The 23621-nt window shown below is 38.5% G+C and overlaps 1 protein-coding gene across 1 annotated transcript in view; it reads left to right on the top strand.

Moving 5' to 3' along the window:
• The window catches only part of NALF1 (NALCN channel auxiliary factor 1), a 706477-nt gene extending 683369 nt beyond the window's left edge, over positions 1–23108 (top strand). The window contains exon 3 of the mRNA XM_015121429.3: positions 20993–23108. Within this exon, the coding sequence (XP_014976915.1) occupies positions 20993–21282 (290 nt within the window). The 3' untranslated portion in view covers positions 21283–23108. The remainder of the gene's footprint in view (positions 1–20992) is intronic.
• Positions 23109–23621: the final 513 nt, after the last annotated feature.

Raw genomic sequence — 23621 nt, 5'->3', positions numbered from 1 at the left:
AAAAATAAAAAGTAGAAAATATGCAAGTGGTGTTGAAACCAGACAGTGGTGAAGTTGGAAAAATTTGGTGGAGCATGTAGAAAAAGTCCAGATTGCCTTGAACAGTATCCCCCAGTGGATACTAAACCCCATCAAACGCTATGTATAGTTAGTACCAAGCCCTATGTATACAATATTTTTTCACTCTGATAACCAAAACAGCTACTAAGTGACTAACAGGAGGGTGGCATATACAGTGTGGACATGCTGGACAAATGAATGATTCACTTCCTGGCCAAAATGGAGCAGGATGGCATGAGATTTTTTTCACACTACTCAGAACAGCATGCAATTTAGAACTTATGGATTATTTCTGGAATTTTTCATCTGACATTTTTGGACTGTGGTTGGCCACAGGTAAATGAAACTCCAGAAAGAAGTAGAGATTGGAAGTGATAAACTTGGCTACTTAGCTGAGGAGACTGCTCAGCAAAGTGTTGAAGGTATAACCTGATTGATTCTTGCTGCTTATAGCGAAATGCAAAAGGAGATTGTGAATCTGGAATCCTATATCCAGGCAAAATATCTTTTGAATAGAAAACTAAATTTTTTAGAAGCTAATTTTTTAAAAAAATTAAATATATACATGGTGGAAAGTTTATGTTTCATATATCCCATTTGAAAAAGTATTTAAAGTTTTATGCTAGTCAAAAAAAAGCGTTATTGGAGAAAGAGGACAACCTAGGGCCTCAATATTGGTCATGTAGCACAAATAATACCCCATCATTTCTAATATCAAATGTAACGCAGACAGAAAGTCAGAGGAAGAGAACTAAGTGGAGTAGGATAACCCAGAACACTAGATCTCTTACCACTCGGAATAGTATCCACTGGGGAAGTGAGGTGTCAAAAATAGAAAGAGAGAGGCATGCAGGGAGGCGGGAGGGAGTGGGAAATAATGCACAGTGTTCTGGAGGCAAACAGATAAACATCTCTGTTCTAAGATGAATATGCAGTATATTCATTTGCCAGCACCACTGTAACAAAGTACCACAAACCAGATAGATTAACCAAGTAGACATGTATTTTCTTATAGTTCTGGAGGTCTAGAAGCCTGAGGTCAAGATGTCAGCAGGATGGGTTCCCCTGAGGCTGTGAGGGGCATCTGCTCTGGAGGCCTCTCAGCCTCTGGAGGTGGTCCGCAATCTTTGGCACTCCTTGGCCTGTAGTTGCATTGCTCTAATCCTCTGCTGTCACTCAGCCTTCTCTTTATGGCTTTGACATCATCTTCCCTCTGTGTATCCCTGTCGTTGTGTCCACATCTTCTTTTTATTAGGACATATGTCTTACTGGATTAAGGAACCCCTAATGACCTCATTCTTACTTGGTTATCTCTGTAAAGACCCTATTTCCAAAAATGACCTCATTCTTACTTGGTTATCTCTGTAAAGACCCTATTTCCAAATAAGGTCCCATTCTGAGGTATTCAGGGTTGAGACTTTAACATACCTTTTTTTGGAGATTCAACGTAACCTATAAAACCCAGAAAATGAAATATGGATGCTAATAAAATATACTTGACATAAAAAAGGAAAACAGGAATTGAGAAACAAAATAATAGCATATATTTGAGACAAATTACTACAGGAGTAATTTTAGATAGCATCTGCTCTCAATACAATTTGAGGACAAATAGGCCCTTTAAACCAGGGAATAAGAGTGAAATGGAACTTACCTAGGATTCAGGAAAACATGAAAAAGAATTTAGATAGAAAAAGAAAATATTGCAATGCAATGGGAAAAAAATGCAAAAGGAAAACATGCAAATATGTTATACACATACAGTTTCAACCATAGAGACCTAGAAAAGCAACATGGAGGACAATCTTAAAGAGCTCTCCAGAAAACAGAGACTAAGTCCAAGGCAGAGACTGAGAATATAAAAGTGATCGGAGGGAATGTAATAAACTGAAACACACAAAACAAAACTGAAGGAGAAAACAAAACAATAGGCAACAAAACTTTCCATCAGCACATTAAAATGGTTCTCTCCATTCAGGCAAAATAAAGGAAATTAGATCAACTTCTAACATTCTTGAATTTTGCAAATAAGTAAAATATCCTACCAGCTACAACAGGGAAAAATATCTTTGAGAAGAAAAATGCGGATGTCAGATTTCTTTTTTTTTTTTAATTACACTTTTAAGTTCTGGGGTATGTGTGCAGAACGTGCAGGTTTGTTACATAGATATACACGAGCCATGATGGCTTGCTGCACCCATCAACTACATTAGGTATTTCTCCTAATGCTATCCCTCCTCCAGCCCCCCTCGCCCTGACAGGCCCTGGTGTGTGATGCTCCCCTCCCTGTGTCCATGTGTTCTCATTGTTCAACTTCCACTTATGAGTGAGAACATGCAGTGTTTGGTTTTCTGTTCCTGTGTTAGTTTACTGAGAATGATGGTTTCCAGCTTCATCCATGTCCCTGCAAAGGACATGAGCTCATCCTTCTTTATGGCTGCATAGTATTCCATGGTGTACATGTGCCACCTTTCTTTATCCAGGCTATCACTGATGGGCATTTGGGTTGGTTCCACATCTTTGCTATTGTGAACAGTGCCGCAATAAACATACATGTGCATGTGTCTTTATAGTAGAATGATTTATGATCCTTTGGGTATACACCCAGTAATGGGATTGCTGAGTCCAGTGGTATTTCTAGTTCTAGTTCCTTAAGGAATAGCCGCACTATCTTTCAGAATGGTTGAACTAATTTACATTCCCACCAACAGTGTAAAAGTGTTCTCTTTCTCCACATCCTCTCCAGCATCTGTTGTTTCCTAACTTTTTAATGTTCAGATTTCTCTTTCAAAGAGAGTAGACCAACGTGTGCACTGCCAGCTGTGAGAATCCCTCCCTGGCATGGAAGGTTGGACTGGCATGAACAAGAGAAACAAGCCAACTGGATTTGTTTCCCCAGGGGTGTGTCGCCAGGACCCAGCAATTCCAGTCATTCCTGATGTATGGCGCATATGGACGGAAAGCAGCAAGGCCTTGCCTGCCAAGCGGGAGATGGCGAGGGAGGCAAAGGGCAGGAAGCAGGGATGAATCATGCCTCTCCACCCAGGTGGAGCACTCCCTTCTCCTGGCCATACAATACCTTAATTTTGCTCTTCATGTTGGAGCAAAAATAACTCTGCCCTTGGATTTCATAAAATAGACTTGAATGTTTCTAATATTCCTGCCATCACCTGTTTTTATTTTGTTTGCCTAAATTAGCTCCAGTGAATTTCTGTTCAATACAACCAAATCACCTCCAAATAAGACAGAAATAAAACAAAATGGGATGGAGGGAATATATGAAATGTTAGTAATTTGAAAATAAATAGGTTTGAAACATCTGATTGTAGCCAAAAAATGGTGAGGAATTTGTTGAAGAAAGTAAAACTTTGTCAATTTTCTCATTAATGAGCTTCATTAATTAGACAAATATAGGTTTCAAGTGTGTATGATGTTTTAAAGGATAAGTTATAATTAATAACAGCATGAATTTCACAAATTATGAAAAAATATGCATTTAAATACGGTCACATAAGGCCAAGTGTGGTGACGCATACCTGTAATCCCAGCACTTTGTGAGGCCAAGGTGGGCAGATCACTTGTGCCCAGGAGTTTGAGACCAGCCTGGGCAACACAGACCCCACTTCTACAAAAAGTACAAAATTAGCCAGGCATGGTGGCATTCAGCTGTAGGCCCAGCTACTTGAGAGAGAATGAGGCAGGAGGATCACTTGAGTCTGGAAGCTAAAGGCTCCAGTGTGAGCCAAGATCATGCCACTGCACTCCAGCCTGGGTGACAGAGCCAGACCCTGTCTCAAAACAAACCAACACACACACACACACACAAACGCACATAGCATAAATAAATAAATAAATAAATGTGATCATATTGCAAATGACAGAAAACAAAAGGAATGGTAAAGAAGCATTTTCAGATATTTAAAAATGTTATTAGATGATGATGAAAGCAGGGCCAAGCACTACAGTGCTGACAGTAACAGCAAGCGAATTAAGTTCTCCTTTTCAATCACTGTGAAACTCTTAGATGAAGAATGCAATACAGAGAAAAGTATAAAGAAAAATTATGGAAAAAAGTAAGAAAATTAAAATAATGGACAAAGATATATCAGACAAGCGTGCTAATATGTATAGAGATTACTTGAAAGTCAAACAAAATACACTCAAAATCACAATAAAACAACAAAAACCTCAACAAATATAAACCAGAAAGTTGCACTTTATACCGACAAAGAATGTCATATTTTTCTTAGTTTAGTGATGAATGTCTAGTGAAATGTGTTTATGAACTTTCTGTGCCTATAGACATAATAACAAAATATTTAAAGCAAAATAATTAGAAACATTTGTAAAAGATATATGTCTCATTTGATGACTTTTAAATAGGGAAAACACATTAAAATAGCAATTAATGCTAACATTTGCAAAAAAAAGTCTATATAGTAAGACACAAGGAAAACAATTGAAAAAACTTTCTAAAGGTCACATTGTTGAACTTAATATAATGAAAAATAAGTTATAAAAGTACTCTATAAAATGTATCAAACAAATAAAACTAAAACAAAACACAGCAAAAAAGCACTCAAGTAATTTAAGTACAAAAGATAATATAAAGTACAATTACAAAATATGTACATAAGAGAATTGACTAAAGTTATTATCATATGGAAATTTAGAGCAGTGTTTTATTTTTAAGAATTTCGAGCAGTGTTTTATTTTTAAGAATAAATTTAGAGCAGTAAGTGTTTTATTTTAAAGAATATTTTACTCAATTTAACTGAGTAAAGTGACATTCAATTCAATATTGTTACAAAGATAAGAGTAAAAACAAATTAAACAAAATATGAAGAATTAACATAAATATACCAATGCACTAACAAACAGAATAAGTACTGATGTATTCAAGAGCTGGATCTTTGATAATACACATAAAACTAAGAAACCTTTCCAGTCTAATCAAGGATGAAAATAGAGATAAAATAGAAACAAAATGTTAACAATGAAGAAGAAAATCTAGACAAATTAAGGGTTTTAAAATGAAACAACAGACTTGCGGAGGAGCAGAGCAAGATGGCCGAATAGGAACAGCTCCAGTCTCTAGCTCCCAGCGTGAGCGACACAGAAGACAGGTGATTTCTGCATTTTCAACTGAGGTACTGGGTTCATCTCACTAGGGAGTGCCGGACAATCAGTGCTGGTCAGCTGCTGCAGCCCGACCAGCAAGAGCTGAAGCAGGGCGAGGCATCACCTCACATGGGAAGTGCAAGGGGGAAGAGAATCCATTTTCCTAGCCAGGGGAACTGAGACACACAACACCTGGAAAATCGGGTAACTCCCACCCCAATACTGTGCTTTACCAAGGGTCTTAGCAAATGGGCACACCAGCAGATTATAGCCCACACCTGGCCAGGAGGGTCCCATGCCCACGGAGCCTCCCTCATTGCTAGCACAGCAGTCTGAGATCTAACAGCAAGGCAGCAGCCAGGCTGGGGGAAGGGTGCCCACCACTGCTGAGGCTTAAGTAGGTAAACAAAGCCACTGGGAAGCTCGACCTGGGTGGAGCTCACAGCAGCTCAAGGAGGCCTGTCTCTGTAGACTCCACCTCTGGGGACAGGGCACAGCTCAACAACAACAAAAAGCAGCAGAAACCTCTGCAGATGCAAACGACTCTGTATGACAGCTTTGAAGAGAGCAGTGGATCTCCCAACATGGAGGCTGAGATCTGAGAACGGACAGACTGCCTGCTCAAGTGGGTCACTGACCCCTGAGTAGCCTAACTGGGAGACATCCCCCACTAGGGGCAGACCGACACCCCACACCTCACATGGTGGAGTACACCCCTGAGAGGAAGCTTCCAAAGCAAGAATCAGACAGGTACACTTGCTGTTCAGCAATATTCTATCTTCTGCAGCCTCTGCTGCTGATACCCAGGCAAACAGGGTCTGGAGTGGACCTCAAGCAATCTGCAACAGACCTACAGCTGAGGGTCCTGACTGTTAGAAGGAAAACTAAGAAACAGGAAGGACACCTACACCAAAACCCCATCAGTACATCACCATCATCAAAGACCAGAGGCAGATAAAAACACAGAGATGGGGAAAAAGCAGGGCAGAAAAGCTGGAAATTCAAAAAATAAGCACGCATCTCCCCTCCCAAAGGAACACAGCTCATCACCAGCAACGGATCAAAGCTGGACAGAGAAAGACTTTGATGAGATGAGAGAAGAAGGCTTCAGTCCATCAAACTTCTCAGAGCTAAAGGAGAAATTACGTACCCAGCGCAAAGAAACTAAAAATCTTGAAAAAAGAGTGGAAGAGGCCGGGCGCGGTGGCTCAAGCCTGTAATCCCAGCACTTTGGGAGGCCGAGACGGGCGTCAGGAGGTCAGGAGATCGAGACCATCCTGGCTAACACAGTGAAACCCCATCTTTACTAAAAAAAAATACAAAAAACTAGCCGGGAGAGGTGGCGGGCGCCTGTAGTCCCAGCTGCTCAGGAGGGTGAGGCAGGAGAATGGCGTGAACCCAGGAGGAGGAGCTTGCAGTGAGCCGAGATCACGCAACTGAACTCCAGCCTGGACGATAGAGCGAGACTCCATCTCAAAAAAAAAAAAAAAAGGAAGAATTGATAACTAGAATATATAATGCAGAGAAGGCCATAAACGAACTGACAGAGATGAAAACCATGACACGAGAAATACGTGACAAATGCACAAGCTTCGGTAACAGACTCGATCAACTGGAAGAAAGAGTATCAGCGATTGAGGATCAAATGAATAAAATGAAGTGAGAAGAGAAATCTAAAGAAAAAAGAAGAAAAAGAAATGAACAAAGCCTGCAAGAAGTATGGGATTATGTAAAAAGACCAAATCTACGTCTGATTGGGGTGCCTGAAAGTGAGGGGGAATATGGAACCAAGTTGGAAAACACTCTTCAGGATATCATCCAGGAGAACTTTCCCCAATCTAGTATGGCAGGCCAACATTCAAATTCAGGAAATACAGAGAATGCCACAAAGATACTCCTCGAGAAGAGCAACTCCAAGACACATAATTGCCAGATTCACCAAAGTTGAAATGAAGGAAAACATCTTAAGGGCAGCCAGAGAGAAACGTCCGGATACCCAAAAAGGGAAGCCCATCAGACTAACAGCAGATGTCTCGGCAGAAACTCTCCAAGCCAGAAGAGAGTGGGGGCCAATATTCAACATTCTTAAAGAAAAGAATTTTCAACTCAGAATTTCATATCCAGCCAAACTAAGTTTCATAAGTGAAGGAGAAATAAAATCCTTTACAGATAAGCAAATGCTTAGAGATTTTTTCACCACCAGGCCTGCCTTACAAGAGACCCTGAAGGAAGCACTAAACATGGAAAGGAAAAACCGGTACCAGCCATTGCAAAAACATGCCAAAATGTAAAGACCATCGAGGCTAGGAAGAAACTGCATCAACTAATGAGCAAAATAACCAGTTAATATCATAATGGCAGGATCAAGTTCACACATAACAATACTACCCTTAAATGTAAATGGACTAAATGGTCCAATTAAAAGACACAGACTGGCAAACTGGATAAAGAGTCAAGACCCATCAGTTTGCTGTATTCAGGAGACCCATCTCACATGCAGAGACATACATAGGCTCAAAATAAAGGGATGGAGGAAGATCTACCAAACAAATGGAGAACAAAAAAAAGCAGGGGTTGCAATACTAGTCTCTGATAAAACAGACTTTAAACCATCAAAGATCAAAAGAGACAAAGAAGGCCATTACATAATGGTAAAGGGATCAATTCAACAGGAAGAGCTAATGATCCTAAATATATATGCACCCAATACAGGAGCACCCAGATTCATAAAGCAAGTCCTTAGAGACTTACAAAGAGACTTAGACTCCCATACAATAATAATGGGAGACTTCAACACCCCACTGTCAACATTAGACAGATCAATGAGACAGAAAGTTAACAAGGATATCCAGGAATTGAACTCATCTCTGCAGCAAGAAGACCTAATAGACATCTACAGAACTCTCCACCCCAAATCAACAGAATATACATTCTTCTCAGCACCACATCACACTTAGTCCAAAACTGACCACAGAATTGGAAGTAAAGCACTCCTCAGCAAATGTACAAGAACAGAACAAGAACAGAAATTATAACAAACTGTCTCTCAGACCACAGTGCAATCAAACTAGAACTCAGGACTAAGAAACTCAATCAAAACCGCTCAGCTACATGGAAACTGAATAACCTGCTCCTGAATGACTACTGGGTACATAACGAAATGAAGGCAGACATCAAGATGTTCTTTGAAACCAATGAGAACAAAGATACAACATACGAGAATCTCTGGGACACATTTAAAGCAGTGTGTAGAGGGAAATTTATAGCACTAAATGCCCACAAGAGAAAGCTGGAAAGATCTAAAATTGACACTCTAACATCACAATTAAAAGAACTAGAGAAGCAAGAGCAAACACACTCAAAAGCTAGCAGAAGGCAAGAAATAATTAAGATCAGAGCAGAACTGAAGGAGATAGAGACACAAAAAACCCTCCAAAAAATCAATGAATCCAGGAGTTGGTTTTTTGAAAAGATCAACAGAATTGATAGACCGCTAGCAAGACTAATGAAGAAGAAAAGAGAGAAGAATCAAATAAACGTAATAAATAATGATAAAGGGGAGATCACCACCGACCCCACAGAAAAACAAACTATCAGCAGAGAATACTATAAACACCTCTACGCAAATAAACTAGAAAATCTAGAAGAAATGGATAATTTCCTGGACACTTACACTCTCCCAAGACTAAAGCAGGAAGAAGCTGAATCCCTGTATAGACCAACAGCAGGCTCTGAAATTGAGGCTATAATTAATAGCCTACCAACCAAAAAAAGTCCAGGACCAGATGGATTCACAGCTGAATTCTACCAGAGGTACAAGGAGGAGCTGGTACCGTTCCCTCTGAAACTATTCCAATCAATAGAAAAAGAGGGAATCCTCCCTAACTCATTTTATGAGGCCAACATCATCCTGATACCAAAGCCTGGCAGAGACACAACAAAAAAAGAGAATTTTAGACCAATATCCCTGATGAACATCGATGCAAAAATCCTCAGTAAAATACTGGCAAACTGGATCCAGCAGCACATCAAAAAGCTTATCCACCATGATCAAGTGGGCTTCATCCCTGGGATGCAAGGCTGGTTCAACATATGCAAATCAATCAATGTAATCCAGCATATAAACAGAACCAAAGACAAAAACCACATGATTATCTCAATAGATGCAGAAAAGGCCTGTGACAAAATTCAACAGCCCTTCATGCTAAAGACGCTCAATAAATTCAGTATTGATGGAACGTATCTCAAAATAATAAGAGCTATTTATGACAAACCCACAGCCAATATCATACTGAATGTGCAAAAACTGGAAAAATTCCCTTTGAAAACTGGTGCAAGACAGGGATGCCCTCTCTCACCATTCCTATTCAACATAGTGTTGGAAGTTCTGGCTAGGGCAATCAGACAAGAGAAAGAAATAAAGCGTATCCAATTAGGAAAAGAAGAAGTCAAATTGTCCCTGTTTGCAGATGACATGATTGTATATTTAGAAAACCCCATTGTCTCAGCCCAAAATCTCCTTAAGCTGATAAGAAACTTCAGCAAAGTCTCAGGATACAAAATTAACGTGCAAAAATCACAAGCATTCTTATACACCAGTAACAGACAAACAGAGAGCCAAATCATGAATGAACTTCCATTCACAATTGCTTCAAAGAGAATAAAATACCTAGGAATCCAACTTACAAGGGATGTAAAGGACCTCTTCAAGGAGAACTACAAATCACTGCTCAGTGAAATAAAAGAGGACACAAACAAATGGAAGGACATACCATGCTCATGGATAGGAAGAATCAATATCGTGAAAATGGCCATATGCCCAAGGTAATTTATACATTCAATGCCATCCCCATCAAGCTACCAATGAGTTTCTTCACAGAATTGGAAAAAACTGCTTTAAAGTTCATATGGAACCAAAAAAGAGCCCGCATTGCCAAGACAATCCTAAGTCAAAAGAACAAAGCTGGAGGCATCACGCTACCTGACTTCAAACTATACTACAAGGCTACAGTAACCAAAACAGCATGGTACTGGTACCAAAACAGAGATATAGACCAATGGAACAGAACAGAGTCCTCAGAAATAATACCACACATCTACAGCCATCTGATCTTTGACAAACCTGACAAAAACAAGAAATGGGGAAAGGATTCCCTATTTAATAAATGGTGCTTGGAAAATTGGCTAGCCATAAGTAGAAAGCTGAAACTGGATCCTTTCCTTACTCCTTATACGAAAATTAATTCAAGATGGATTAGAGACTTAAATGTTAGACCTAATGCCATAAAAACCCTAGAAGAAAACCTAGGGAATACCATTCAGGACATAGGCATGGGTAAGGACTTCATGTCTAAAACACCAAAAGCAATGGCAACAAAAGCCAAAATTGACAAATGGATCTAATTAAAGTGAAGAGCTTCTGCACAGCAAAAGAAACTACCATCAGAGTGAACAGGCAACCTACAGAATGGGAGAACATTTTTGCAATCTACTCATCTGACAAAGGGCTAATATCCAGAACCTACAAAGAACTCAAACAAATTTACAAGAAAAAAACCACCCCATCAAAAAGTGGGCAAAGGATATGAACAGACATTTCTCAAAAGAAGACATTCATACAGCCAACAGACACATGAAAAAATGCTCATCATCACTGGCCATCAGAGAAATGCAAATCAAAACCACAATGAGACACCATCTCACACCAGTTAGAATGGTGATCATTAAAAAGTCAGGAAACAACAGGTGCTGGAGAGGATGTGGAGAAATAGGAACACTTTTACACTGTTGGTGGGACTGTAAACTAGTCCAATCATTGTGGAAGACAGTGTGGCGATTCCTCAAGGATCTAGAACTAGAAATGCCATTTGACCCAGCCATCCCATTACTGGGGATATACCCAAAGGATTATAAATCATGCTGCTATCAAGACACATGCACACATATGTTTATTGCAGCACTATTCACAATAGCAAAGACTTGGAATCAACCCAAATGTCCATCAGTGACAGACTGGATTAAGAAAATGTGGCACATATACACCATGGAATACTACGCAGCCATAAAAAAGGATGAGTTTGTGTCCTTTGTAGGGACATGGATGCAGCTGGAAACCATCATTCTCTGCAAACTATCACAAGAACAGAAAACCAAACACTGCATATTCTCACTCATAGGTGGGAACTGAACAATGAGATCACTTGGACTCGGGAAGGGGAACATCACACACCAGGGCCTATCATGGGGAGGGGGGAGGGGGGAGGGATTGCATTGGGAGTTATACCTGATGTAAATGATGAGTTGATGGGTGCTGACGAGTTGATGGGTGCAGCACACCAACATGGCACAAGTATACATATGTAACACACCTGCACATTATGCACATGTACCCTAGAACTTAAAGTATAATAATAACAAAATTTTAGAAAATTAAAAAATAAATAAAATGAGACAATATTATACACAAGTCTATAATAATCTAATCCTATATACAAGCTATTTTTAGAGAAATATGAACTATCAAAATTGATGCAAAGTAACCATGACAGATTAATAAACATGAAAGAAATTGAAAAGGTATGAAAATTACCTTTAGGAAACATTATCCACAATGCTTTATAAATTTCACACCATATAAACTATCTTAGAGGGTTAAAATACTTAAAAATTCCTCTTTCTAAAACTATAACTACATATATTTTTATATAATCTCACTTGATGATAAACATGCCAGATGTAAAATAAATACTGGAAAGTCAAAGTACAGCAACGTAGCTACAATTTCACTTTCAATATATTTTTATATATGAGATTCACAAATTACATGCAGGTTGTGTGTGTGTGTGTATATCTGCATGTTCACATTAATAAAAAACATTGAGAAAACAAATTGCAGTAGTTTCTTCTTTCAGATGAAAAAGACTATGTTACTGTTTTCTAAGCTTCAGCAGTCAGATATTTTTTTTTAAAGTTCATTACTAGTTTAAACATTTGAAAAATTTGTCTCATATTATTCTTGGACTCTATGTCAAAATGTAAATTACTGTGATAAAGATCGTACTTAAATAATGCCATGTTTTATTCTAAGGATTTCCTTAGAAAATATTTATTCCTTAGATATAAGGAAAATATTTATTCCTTAGATTCCTTAAGATCTCCTTAGAATAAAGGAACTTTATTGACTTTCTTGTGCTTAATTAGTATTCGTAATGACTATACTTGAGTAATTGTTTTGAGCTGTGAAAAATAAGGACTTTTTGGTAAGTGGCTTTGACTAGTTGGAAAATAAAAATAATAAAATAGAGGATCTTTAAAGCCCCTCCTAATAAATTCTTTTCTATATTTTATTTTATTTTTAATTTTTAAGTTTGGTGTATACATAGTAGGTGTATATATCTATGGGGTACAGGAGATATTTTGATACAGGCATACAATGGATAATAATCTCATCAGGCTAAATGGGGTATCCTTAAAATATGAGCTTATTTGAAAATAGGGTCTTTGTAAATGTAATTTATTAAGTTGAAATGAGACCATACTAGATTGCAGTGGGCCTGGGATCCAATATGCTGGTGTCTTATAAGAACTGCAAAGACACCGAGACACACAGGAAAGGCCACGTGGGGACAGAAGCAGCAGTTAGAGTGATGCCTGACAGCCAAGAAGCTCTAGGGACGGCTGGCAGCTAACAGTGACTGGGAAGGGCCCAGGAAGGATCCTCCCCTTGAGCCCCAGAGGGAGCATAGCCCTGCCCACACCTGGATCTCAGACTTCCAGCCTCCGGAACTTAGAAAATACTTTTCTGCTGTGATATTTTTTTAATTTTCAAAACATTTTTAATTTTTGTGGGTACATAATAGTTGTAACATTATTGATATATCTTGATACAGGCATGCGATGTGTAATCACATCAGGGTAAATGGGGTACCCGCCCCCTGAAGCATTGATTCTTTATGTTACAAACAATCCAATTATACTCTTTTAGTCAGATTAAACTGTACAATACATCATTGTTGACTGTAATTACCCTGTTGTACTAACAAATACTAGATCTTATTCATTCTATCTAACTATATTTTTGCACCCATTAGCCATCCCACTACCAACCCCCCACTACCCTTCCCAGCCTATAGTAACCATTATTCTATTTTTTATCTCCATGAGTTCGTTTTAATTTTTTAGCTCTCACAAATAGGCAAGAACATACAAAGTTTGTCTTTCTGTGCTTGGCTAATTTCACTTAACATAATGACCTCCAGTTCCATCTGTGTTGTAAATGACCAGGATCTCCCTTTTTTTTTTTTTTTTGAGACGGAGTCTCGCTCTGTCGCCCAGGCTGGAGTGCTGTGGCGCGATCTCGGCTCACTGCAAGCTCCGGGTTCACGCCATTCTCCTGCCTCAGCCTCCCGAGTAGCTGGGACTACAGGTGCCCGCCAGTACGTCCGGCTTTTTTTTTTTTTTTTTTTTTTTTTTGTATTTTTAGTAGAGAAGGGGTTTTTCTGTGTTAACCAGGGTGGTCTCAATCTCCTGACCTCGTGATCCACCCACCTTGACCTCCTAAACTGCTGGGATTACAGGCGTTAGCCACAGTGCCTGGCCTATTTTTAGTTTTCTGAGGAACCTCCATACTTTTCTCCATAGGGACTGTACTACTTTTCATTCCCATGAACAGTGTTCCCTTTTCCCCACAACCTCACCAGCATTTGTTATTGCCTGTCTTTTGGGTAAAAGCCATTTTAACTGTGGTGAGATGATATTTCACTGCAGCTTTGATTTGCATTCCTCTGATGATCAACTGTGTTGAGCACTTTTTTATATACCTCTTTGCCTTTTGTATGTCTACTTTTGAGAAATGTCTATTCAGATCTTTTGCCAATTTTTAAATTGAATTATTAGATTTTTTCCTATGGAATTGTCTCAGCCCCTTATATATTCTGCTTATTAAGCCCTTTCCAAATGAGTATTTTTCAAATCTGTTCTTCCATTCTGCGGGCTGTCTCTTCATTTTGTTGATTATTTTCTTTGCCATGCAGAAACGTTTTAACTTGGTATGATCCCATTTGTCCATTTTTGCTTTGGTTGCCTGTGCTTGCAGGGTATTACTCAAGAAATTGCTGACTAGAGCAACATCCTGGAGACTTTCCCCAGTGTTTTCTTTTAGTAATTTCATAGTTTGAGATCTTAGATTTAAGTCTTTAAGTCATTTTTTTTTTTTTTTTTTTGAGACAGTCTTGCTCTGTTGCCCAGGCTGGAGTGCAGTGGCACAATCTCGACTCACTACAACCTCTGCCTCCTGGGTTCAAGCGGTTCTCCTGCCTCAGCCTCCCCAGTAGCTGGGATTACAAGCTTGTGCCACCATGCCCAGCTAATTTTTGCATTTTTAGTAGAGATGAGGTTTCACCATGTTGGCCAGGGTGGTCTGACACTCCTGGCCTCAAGTGATCCATCTGCCTGTGACTCCCAAAGTGCTAGGGTTACAGGTGTGAGCCACAGCACCTGGCCCCTTAAGTCTTTAAATCACTTTGATTTCATTTTCGTATATGGCAAGAAATAGGAGTCTAGTTTCATTCTTCTGCATATGGATATCTAGTTTTCCTGGCACCATTTATTTAAGAGACTGTCCTTTCCCCCAACTTATGTACTTGCCACCTTTGTCAAAAATGACTACACTGTAGATGTATGGATTTGTTTCTGGGTTCTCTATTCTGTTCCATTGGTCTATGTGTCTGTTTTTATGTTAATATCATGCTATTTTGGTTACTGTACCTCTGCAGTACAATTTGAAGTCAGATAATGTTATTCCTCTAGTTTTGTTCCTTTTGCTAAAGATAACTTTGGCTATTCTGGGCCTTTTGTGTTTCCATATAAATATTAGAATTATTTGTTTTATTTCTGTGAAGAACATTATTGGTATTACTGCAATTACTGTTGCACCAACCTAATATTTTTTACAGGGATTGCATTGAATCTGTAGCTTGCTTTGGGTAGCATGGACATTTTAACAATACTGATTCTTCCAATCCATGAACATGGAATATCTTTCCATTTTTTTGTGTCCTCTTTAATTTCTTTCATCAGTGTTGCATAGTTTTTACTGTAGAGATCTTTCACTTTTTTGGTTAATTCGTAGGTATTTTATTTGTAGCTATCATACATGGCATTGCTTTCTTGATTTCTTTTTCAGATTGTTCACTGATGACATATAGAAATGTTACTGAATTTTGTATGTCAATTTTGTATCCTGTAACTTTACTGAATTTGTTTATTAGTTCTAGCAGTTTTTTGGTGGAGTTTTTAGTTTTTCCCATATATAAAATTGTGACATTTGGGGCTGGATGATAATTAATATAAGAAAAATAAAAATAAATTTAAATAAATTTAAAAACAAAATCATATCATCTGCAACAAAGAATAATTTGACTTATTCTTTTCCAATAAGTCAAACTGGATGCCCTTCTTTCTCTTGTCTGATTCCTCTAGGTAGGAATTCCCCTGATAATAAATTCTGATTTTACTATTTATCTCTACTTACAACATGAGTCATTAATATTATGTGAGATTTTCTTACCTGCCATGCACTGTTCTAAACAATTTATGTGTATTATTTAATTCTCAAAAAGAAAAAATCTCTGTGAGGTTGGTACTGTAATGTCAAACTGATTCACTAGAGATTTCAAATAGAACAGCTTATAAGCAAAATGTATCAGAACATTTCACCACCCAGAAAATTTGCTTTTGTTTTTTCCTAATGCTAATTTGTGCAATTGTACTTGTTTGTGCAAGGAGGTTCTTGTTTGAGAAATTATTTTTACTTGGAAATATGTTTTTATAGTTTCTTCAATGCTGAGGAAAAAGTCGTTTCTGTAGGTAGGTGGAAAATTTCCTAGGAGATTTGCCCCAGCAGGTTATCTGTGTGCAGGTGGTTTTTGGAGGAGAACTCTCAGGCATGCTACCTATGATGGGGTGAAGAAGGAGAAATTTGGTAGAGGGAAAAAATCTGAAGCTGGGATGGCCCTTGAGAGATGTCTTGACTTCAGTCAAGTGGGCACAGCCTTGGGACCCCTCCCTTGTTTGGAGGCTGCCCAGGGCCTGAGAAATAGGTCAAGGCTGCTGACTTCAACCAACGGCAGTGTCTGGGAGGCATGCAGGGTGAAACCCTCTGTAGATAGCACTCCGAACAGGAGGAGTCTGTGCCCCCAGGTCCCAAGGAGGTCATTGATCTGCTTAAGTGACCCAGTGACTCTATGTAAGTCAAAGAAATAATGGCCTTAGAAGGCTGCATGTCCTTGCGTACTCAGAAATGCATTTGACAGAGAAAAAGGCATCTGTCAGAATTCAAGGCAGAGAAGAATGATGTAGAAAAAAGAGCTGGAAAATTTTCTAGGCAGTCCCAACCAAAAAGATTGTTTTATGGCTTAAATCCAAAAGAATCGAAGAATAGGTAAGGAGATAATAATTAAAACCTCTTAGAAATTAGAAAGTCGATGCATACTAACAGATTTGCTGAAACTTAGGAAAAGTAATATGAAGCAACAGAGAGGAAACAGAGTCAGTCCGATTTACATCCAGACTCAGGGATTGACAACACGAGATACAATGGAAGAAAAGGCAAAATAAGGAAGACTGAGTGGAAGTCAGTTTTAAGAGGCAGTCAGGTCCCCAAATCCCATTCCGTATTCCCATCCCAGAGACTGGGGGCATATTTCTTTCTGGAGGAAACTTTTTCTTTTTGAGGTGACATAGAAAAGGTTGTTGGTATGAGCAACAGTAGGAGGAGTTCAGGGCAGGGGACCACCCTGACCACCAGGATCCAATGCACACCCCCACCCTGAAGCTGAGACTCCCCCAGCCCCATCTTGCTGCTCCCTCCTGCTCCCTGGCCTTCTGCTTCCTGGATGGATATTGGATAGACTTTTCTGGGGAGTCTGATCAACCTAAAGACAGAATTTTAAAAGTTTCTCCATGCTGGCCAGGCACGGTGGCACCCGCCTGTAATCCCAGCACTTTGGGAGGCCAAGGCGGTAGATCACCAGGTCAAGAGATCTAGACCATCCTGGCCAACATGGTGAAACCCTATCTCTACTAAAAATACAAAAAAATTAGCCAGGCATATTGGTGGGAGCCTGTGGTCCCACCTACTCCGGATGCTGAGGCAGGAGAATCACTTGAACCCGGGAGGCGGAAGTTGCAGTGAGCCAAGATGGCGCCACTGCATTCTAGCGTGGCGACAGAGAGAGACTCCATCTCAAAAAATAAAATAAAATAAAATAAAAAAGTTTCTCCATCCTAACCGTTCAGGCATGTCATCTCACAGTGCGGCTCACCGGCCACAGTCCTCCTTAGGTGCCCAGACTTCCTGTCCTTTTCATTTTGTGCAGACAACTAGAAATGCATGGTGTTTCCATGAGAAGAACAAGAGACAAACAAACACAAAAGGTGGCAACACAGAGAAAATGGAGGGAATTTATTCAGAGATGGAATGAAACACAACAAATAAGGGTACCCCAAATATCTCAGATATCTCAGAGTGAAAAAAACATCAACATGGTCACCACAAAATAAGAACAGTTGCTTCAAAAAGCAACATTCAGATAACACGAAGGAACTCTTGGAACTTAGTCCCAGGGAAAAAAGCAAAATTCAGTGAAATTATGTCCCGTGAAAACTCACCAAATTCTCCTGAAACTAGAGTTAAGGGATGAAGTAATATGAAATATTAACAGCAGAGGTAAGAAAATTAAAGGACAAGTTCTGAAGGTCCAACAGCCAAACGTAGGACCAGTGATTGAATAAATCTGAAGAATGATCATTTCTAAATTAGAATTCCATACCCAGCCAAATAATCAATTAAATGTGAGGTAGAATAAACACATTTTAAGGCATATGGCATCTTGGAAATTCACCTCATGAGCTTTTCCTACTGAAGGCATTAGAGGTTGTAAACCCCCAAAAGGAGAAAGAAGGGGATGAGGCACAGGATACAGGGAACAGGGGATCCAGCACTGCAATGCACAGAGCGGTAGAAACTCATCAGGCATGATGGCAACCAGTCCAGACGGTGGGAGGCTCCAAGAGATATTTCTTCAGAAAAGAACTGATAGAACACCTGATGCAAATGAAAAAACTGGCAATGCATTTGGGTTGAATTAGTTAGAAAAGGGAACATAACAAGACAAGTATTATCTGTAGAAAAAAAATGAAGCGGTACAGGGATAGAAAATTGGACTTTACTACATGGTTGAACTAAGAATTACATTTATGTCATCCTAATACTGTAAAGGCAACAGCAGGTATCAAAGTTACTATTTATGGAGGAATGGGTGAGGGTTTGGTGGGAAGCATATTTGCTGGAAGGAGGAGGAGAATAAATGTTTTATCTCCACATTTCCTGAGGGGAATCTACAGATAATGCTAAAAAATGAAAAATCAAGAAGAGCATAAAACATGTTATTCTCAGAAAAGGAGCTAAATACAAAGCAGCTGAAAGATATGGAAATATTTGCCTTTGAGAAAGAAGAATTTGAGATGTGGGAGGTGGAGGATTTTTTGTTATTTTATAAAATACTCTGGAATTATTTTATCTTAATATAGATGTGTTATTCATAAGTTTGAGTAAAAACTTGTTAAAAAGATGGACAGGAGAGAAAAAAGAAAGAATATTAATTGTGCCAGACAAAAAGAAGGGTTCATTTATTGGCCTGAATGAAGTGCTTCTATTTTTTTTCTGCGATGACTTTAGTTGTAAATCAGCAAACCAGTTTCTGAGCAACTTTGGAAGAGCTTCTTATTTACATAACGTTGTTAAATATATTCTGATTATTAGCATTCTAAAATGTTGATCTAAAGGACTTCTAGATTTCTATTTTTATAATCTTATTGTAAACTCCTTTTGTTATAGTATGTAGTATTGGAAACGTATATTTCAATAAATGATTAGTCTACCACTGAGATATCTTATATGAAAAAAGAAAATATCATACAATAAAAATGTCAGAGCTGAAGACCTCATTAATTCAGTTTTTTTTTTTTATATTCTACCTAGGCGAAGGTGAAGTTTACCTTTGAATGCCTAAGAAGAAATGAATATTGTAAGCATCATTATAAGGATATCTTGTTCATTTCTTTAAAAGAAACCGAAGATTGAATGTATATTATTTGAGATTCTTTTTAATTAAATAAATAGGTATACTGAGTTTATTCATGTAATAAATGCTCATTAAGTATTTTGTTCAGGCGTTCTGCTACATGAGAATGCAAAACTAAGAATGTATAGTTTATGCTTTTAAATTGACAGATAAGAAAATTGAAATTAAAATGAGCAATTGTGATTAAAAGAAAAATAACAATAATTGCTATAATTAAGGGTTAAGCAAAATGCTAATAGCCCAGGGGTATGAGTACAAGCTTCATACAGGGAGTTTCACTTGAACTACATTTGGAAGATAAATGAGAAGTATGTAGAGGAATTGATGGAGGACATTTTAGAAAAAAACAGTGACTTGGCTAGTGATACAGGCTTGGGTGCTCTGGGACGAGCCAGTGCTTCAGGAATGTGGGAACATTGAGCAGTGAGCCTGGAGAGAGAGGAGAGACCTTTAGATTTTATTGTTTAGGTTGAAGCAATGAGATACCATTGATAACTATTGTTATTCACAGTAGCCCAAATTTTCATGTTATTTCTATGTGCTAGCCACTGAACCAAGCATATTACATGAAAAATCTCATGTAATCCTTACAACTACTCTACTATTATCCCCATTTTTGTTTTTCAAGCATGACATTAATATGACAAAATTTGTCTAGAAAGTTCATTCTAACACCCACGAATAAATGGTTCAGTCAAGTAGAAAAAAAAAATACACAATGATTTATACAGCTTGCATAAAAATATTCTATGTAATACAGCAAGGTAAAGGATTGGAAAGATTGTAGATACACCGTGGTTTTATTCTTTTCACTACTTCCAAAGTTTTAAAATGTGCATCTGTCAATTTTAAAATAACAATGTGTGTTATCAGAGGAAGAAGAGAAAAAGGGAAGGAAGAGTTTCAGCAAGGAGGAATAAAGTGAAGAGAGAACAAGAGAAGCAGAGACAGACAATTCCTGATAGGCACAATTGGAGGACAGATCAAATGAGAAGACGAACAGCAGAGAGACTCCTTCGTGATGGTCCAAGCAAAAGATAAGGAAGCCTCAATTCAGGCAGACTTCTATAGAAAGCAAATGGAGAAGATGGAGAAAAATAAGAGAAATGTTTAGAAAATAAATCAAAATGACCCGATCACCATTGGACACATAGATGGTTTTGCCCATTCTCCCAGACAGGGAGAGAGAAGACTTGATGAGGCTTCTGAGAGGAAACGATGATAACATGGTTCCTAGAGCTATGACATGATGATCTGTTGCTTATTTCACTCAGCATAACTAGCTAATGTCAGTTTATGCATTGCATAAATTGGTCACATTCCTGTTAAAGAAGAAAGGATGGTTGCATGTACTTGATCTCCAGGTTGATCCAGAACCTCAAGTTCTGACTTTGACTTAATGAAATCTTCTATTCTGTATTCCCAACAACCCAGAACTTTCATGGTATGACTGGCAGGAATATAAAAGAACAACTTGAGGAATCTAACAATACTGGTTTGAGAACATGGGTGACTCTTTATCCAATTGTATTGACTTGATTTTCCTTTAAAAAAAGTCTAATTGCCTGTAAGGTTGTGTGGGTTAGAATGTTAAAGCAACAGCTTCACTCTACTATGTCGCAAATATATTTCCTTCCTGCTGACACTCTGCTTCCTTCTTCCTACAGGGCTTTATGAAACCTTTCTAACCAATGATGAACCAGAATGCTGTGACGTCAGGAGAGAAGAAAAATCAAATAACCCATCCAAAGGGACCGTAGAGAAAAGTGACTCCTGTCACAGGACATCGCTCACAGTGTCATCAGCAACAAGACTGTGCAACAGCAGACTCAAGCTGTGTGTTCTTGTACTGATTCTCTTACACACAGTGCTCACAGCCTCGGCAGCACAGAATACAGCCGGACTGAGCTTTGGAGGCATCAACACGCTGGAAGAAAACTCAACTAATGAGGAGTAACGGAAGGACGAGTGTCACCACAGCAGCAGCTGGCCCGCCATGAAAAATGGCAACTGCTGTCTCATGTAACAGAAACTGGGTGCTTTTACCCTCGAATTACTTATTGCAAGGCCTTTAGGGTAAAATTTAAACAGATGGGCCTGAATCCAAACAAGGACACAACCACAGCTTTTTATTGACTAAAAGGCTGGAAAGTGACTTTAAATTTCTCACACCATTTTATACACTGTGTTTTAATGTTTGGAGGTTTTATTTGCTTTCGTTTTGGTTTGGGTTTATTTGTTTGTTTATTTTTTGCACTTGTTAATGCAGGATTTATTTTGGGGGATGGTTTCTCAGAGGTAAACTAAGTCTTTTCACTGTCTCTATCTCTCTATATTTCTAGTCATTGTGTGTGTTCATCAGATAGTTCTGTCTTTATGTCCTGTCAGTTTCTATTAGAGGAATGATTGCTATGACCTCATGGTATAGCAAAAAACAACAACAAAAAAAGAATAAAAAATAAAAAAGACAAAAAAAAGAAAACAACAAAAAATAAAAATAAAAAAAATCCCTAAGTCTCCCTTCTACCCACAGAACCAATACCCTTCCCGGCCTTTCCTTTCCCTCGCCCTCTTCTCGTCCCCTAAGCAAACAACATCCGCTTGCTTCTGTCTGTGTAACCACAGTGAACGGGTGTGCACACTTGGTGGGCCTCTGAGCCCCTGTTGCACAAACCCAAACCAGAGCGGAGCCAAGGGGGCCTGGCAGGAGTTCCTTTTTAGCTGAACAAACAAGTGCTCTCCATAATAGGTGGAATCAGACAGTTAACACATTTTTATGTTGAAAACTAAATAAAAGGAAAAAAATTAAAAAAAAACACTATCATGAACTGTATTGCTCCAGTTCCCATCCCCAAGTGGCCCAGCCCTTTCTTGCTGGTCCAGTTGGACAGGAGCAGCTATCTAGAATCAGGATGCAGGGAGTGAGGAAGTTTTTTCCTTTGACAATGGAGGTGGGCTTTCATTGTGATTTCAGTTCTGTTGCAGTAATATACGAGCACATTTTGGCCATTGTAATTACAGGGAACAAAGGGATTGCGGACACATATCTGGACTTCTTTTCCTCCCTTATTGTTGTGGAAGAGACACTAGAAATGCTCAAACACCTGCAATATACAGAATATATACAATTTTATTCCAGTATTTCCCTAACATATGGTTTAAAATTATTCCAGGTATACAGTGTATGCAATTCTGCATTATCACAGAGGAACAACTTCTTTTTAAAAAAATAAATAGTTCAGCCATTTTTATTAATGTGCAAAAACTTTATCACTCTAACATGCTCTAGGTAGTTGAGGAAAAGAGGTCTGATCACTCTGTATTTTTTTTTTCTTTGTGGGAACATTTCACCTGCTGAGTGTATATGAATTTGCTTTCTATAAAAGGCTTTTATGAGTTTACAGTAGAATCAGTGGAAGGAAGAGTTAATAAGGGCTGTTTTTAAAAAACAAACAAACAAAACAAATAATTAAAAAAAAACATTTTACATTCCTTCCTATTCTCTAACTACACTTGGGAAGTGCACTTCAGATAAGTTTGCAGTGTGACTGAGAGATGAAGGAAATCCATAGAAAAGGTCCTCTTAGCGAACAAAATTTAGTTATTAACTTTATAGCTATGAAATTTCCCTGGGCATTTGTTTTTGTTCAAACAGACTTTAACCTCTGCATCATACTTAACCCTGCAACATGCGTACAGTATGCATATTTTGTTTTGAAAAAAAATGTTTTGTTCCAGTCTGTTAAGAATATTCAAAAATAATAAAGGTATTGCTTAATAAAATTGCTAGAATTGTTTAGCAGTACATGCACAATATTTTACTAGATTCTTTGTTTTAATAGTGTTTTGTTGAGACTGAAAATCCTAAAATGGTCTGCGCAAATACAAAAAAAAAAAAAAACACCAAAAATGCAACATTCTCCCCGTTTTTGTTCTTTTAAAATTTTTTTTTTCTGCAAATGCAAAAACATTACATGTGGACAGACACATACACATAGGCATATTTTAATTTATGGAAACATCGTGCTTTTCTGGGGACACAAGCCGAGGAAGTGAATGGCTCGGGGGAGACACATTAATTGCATGGAATCGTTGACTATGAAACACTTGTAGAAATGAGCACTTTGGTATCCCTAACCAGTGGCGGAATGCAGATTCCAGTGGTGCTGGGCGGACAAGAAGCAGAGGGATTGAGGCTGCAAGAGATTCCTGAGGAAGAGCTCACAGGGTGATTTTATTCAGATGACCTCTAGGTGAATGGCCAGGAAAGAGTCTGTTCTGACCTTTATCTACCTC

This window comes from Macaca mulatta, chromosome 17 (genome assembly GCF_049350105.2).
Source record: "Macaca mulatta isolate MMU2019108-1 chromosome 17, T2T-MMU8v2.0, whole genome shotgun sequence".
Classification (NCBI taxonomy): domain Eukaryota; kingdom Metazoa; phylum Chordata; class Mammalia; order Primates; family Cercopithecidae; genus Macaca; species Macaca mulatta.
Note: the sequence above shows the minus strand (reverse complement) of the source record. Positions and strands in the feature narration are given on the sequence as shown.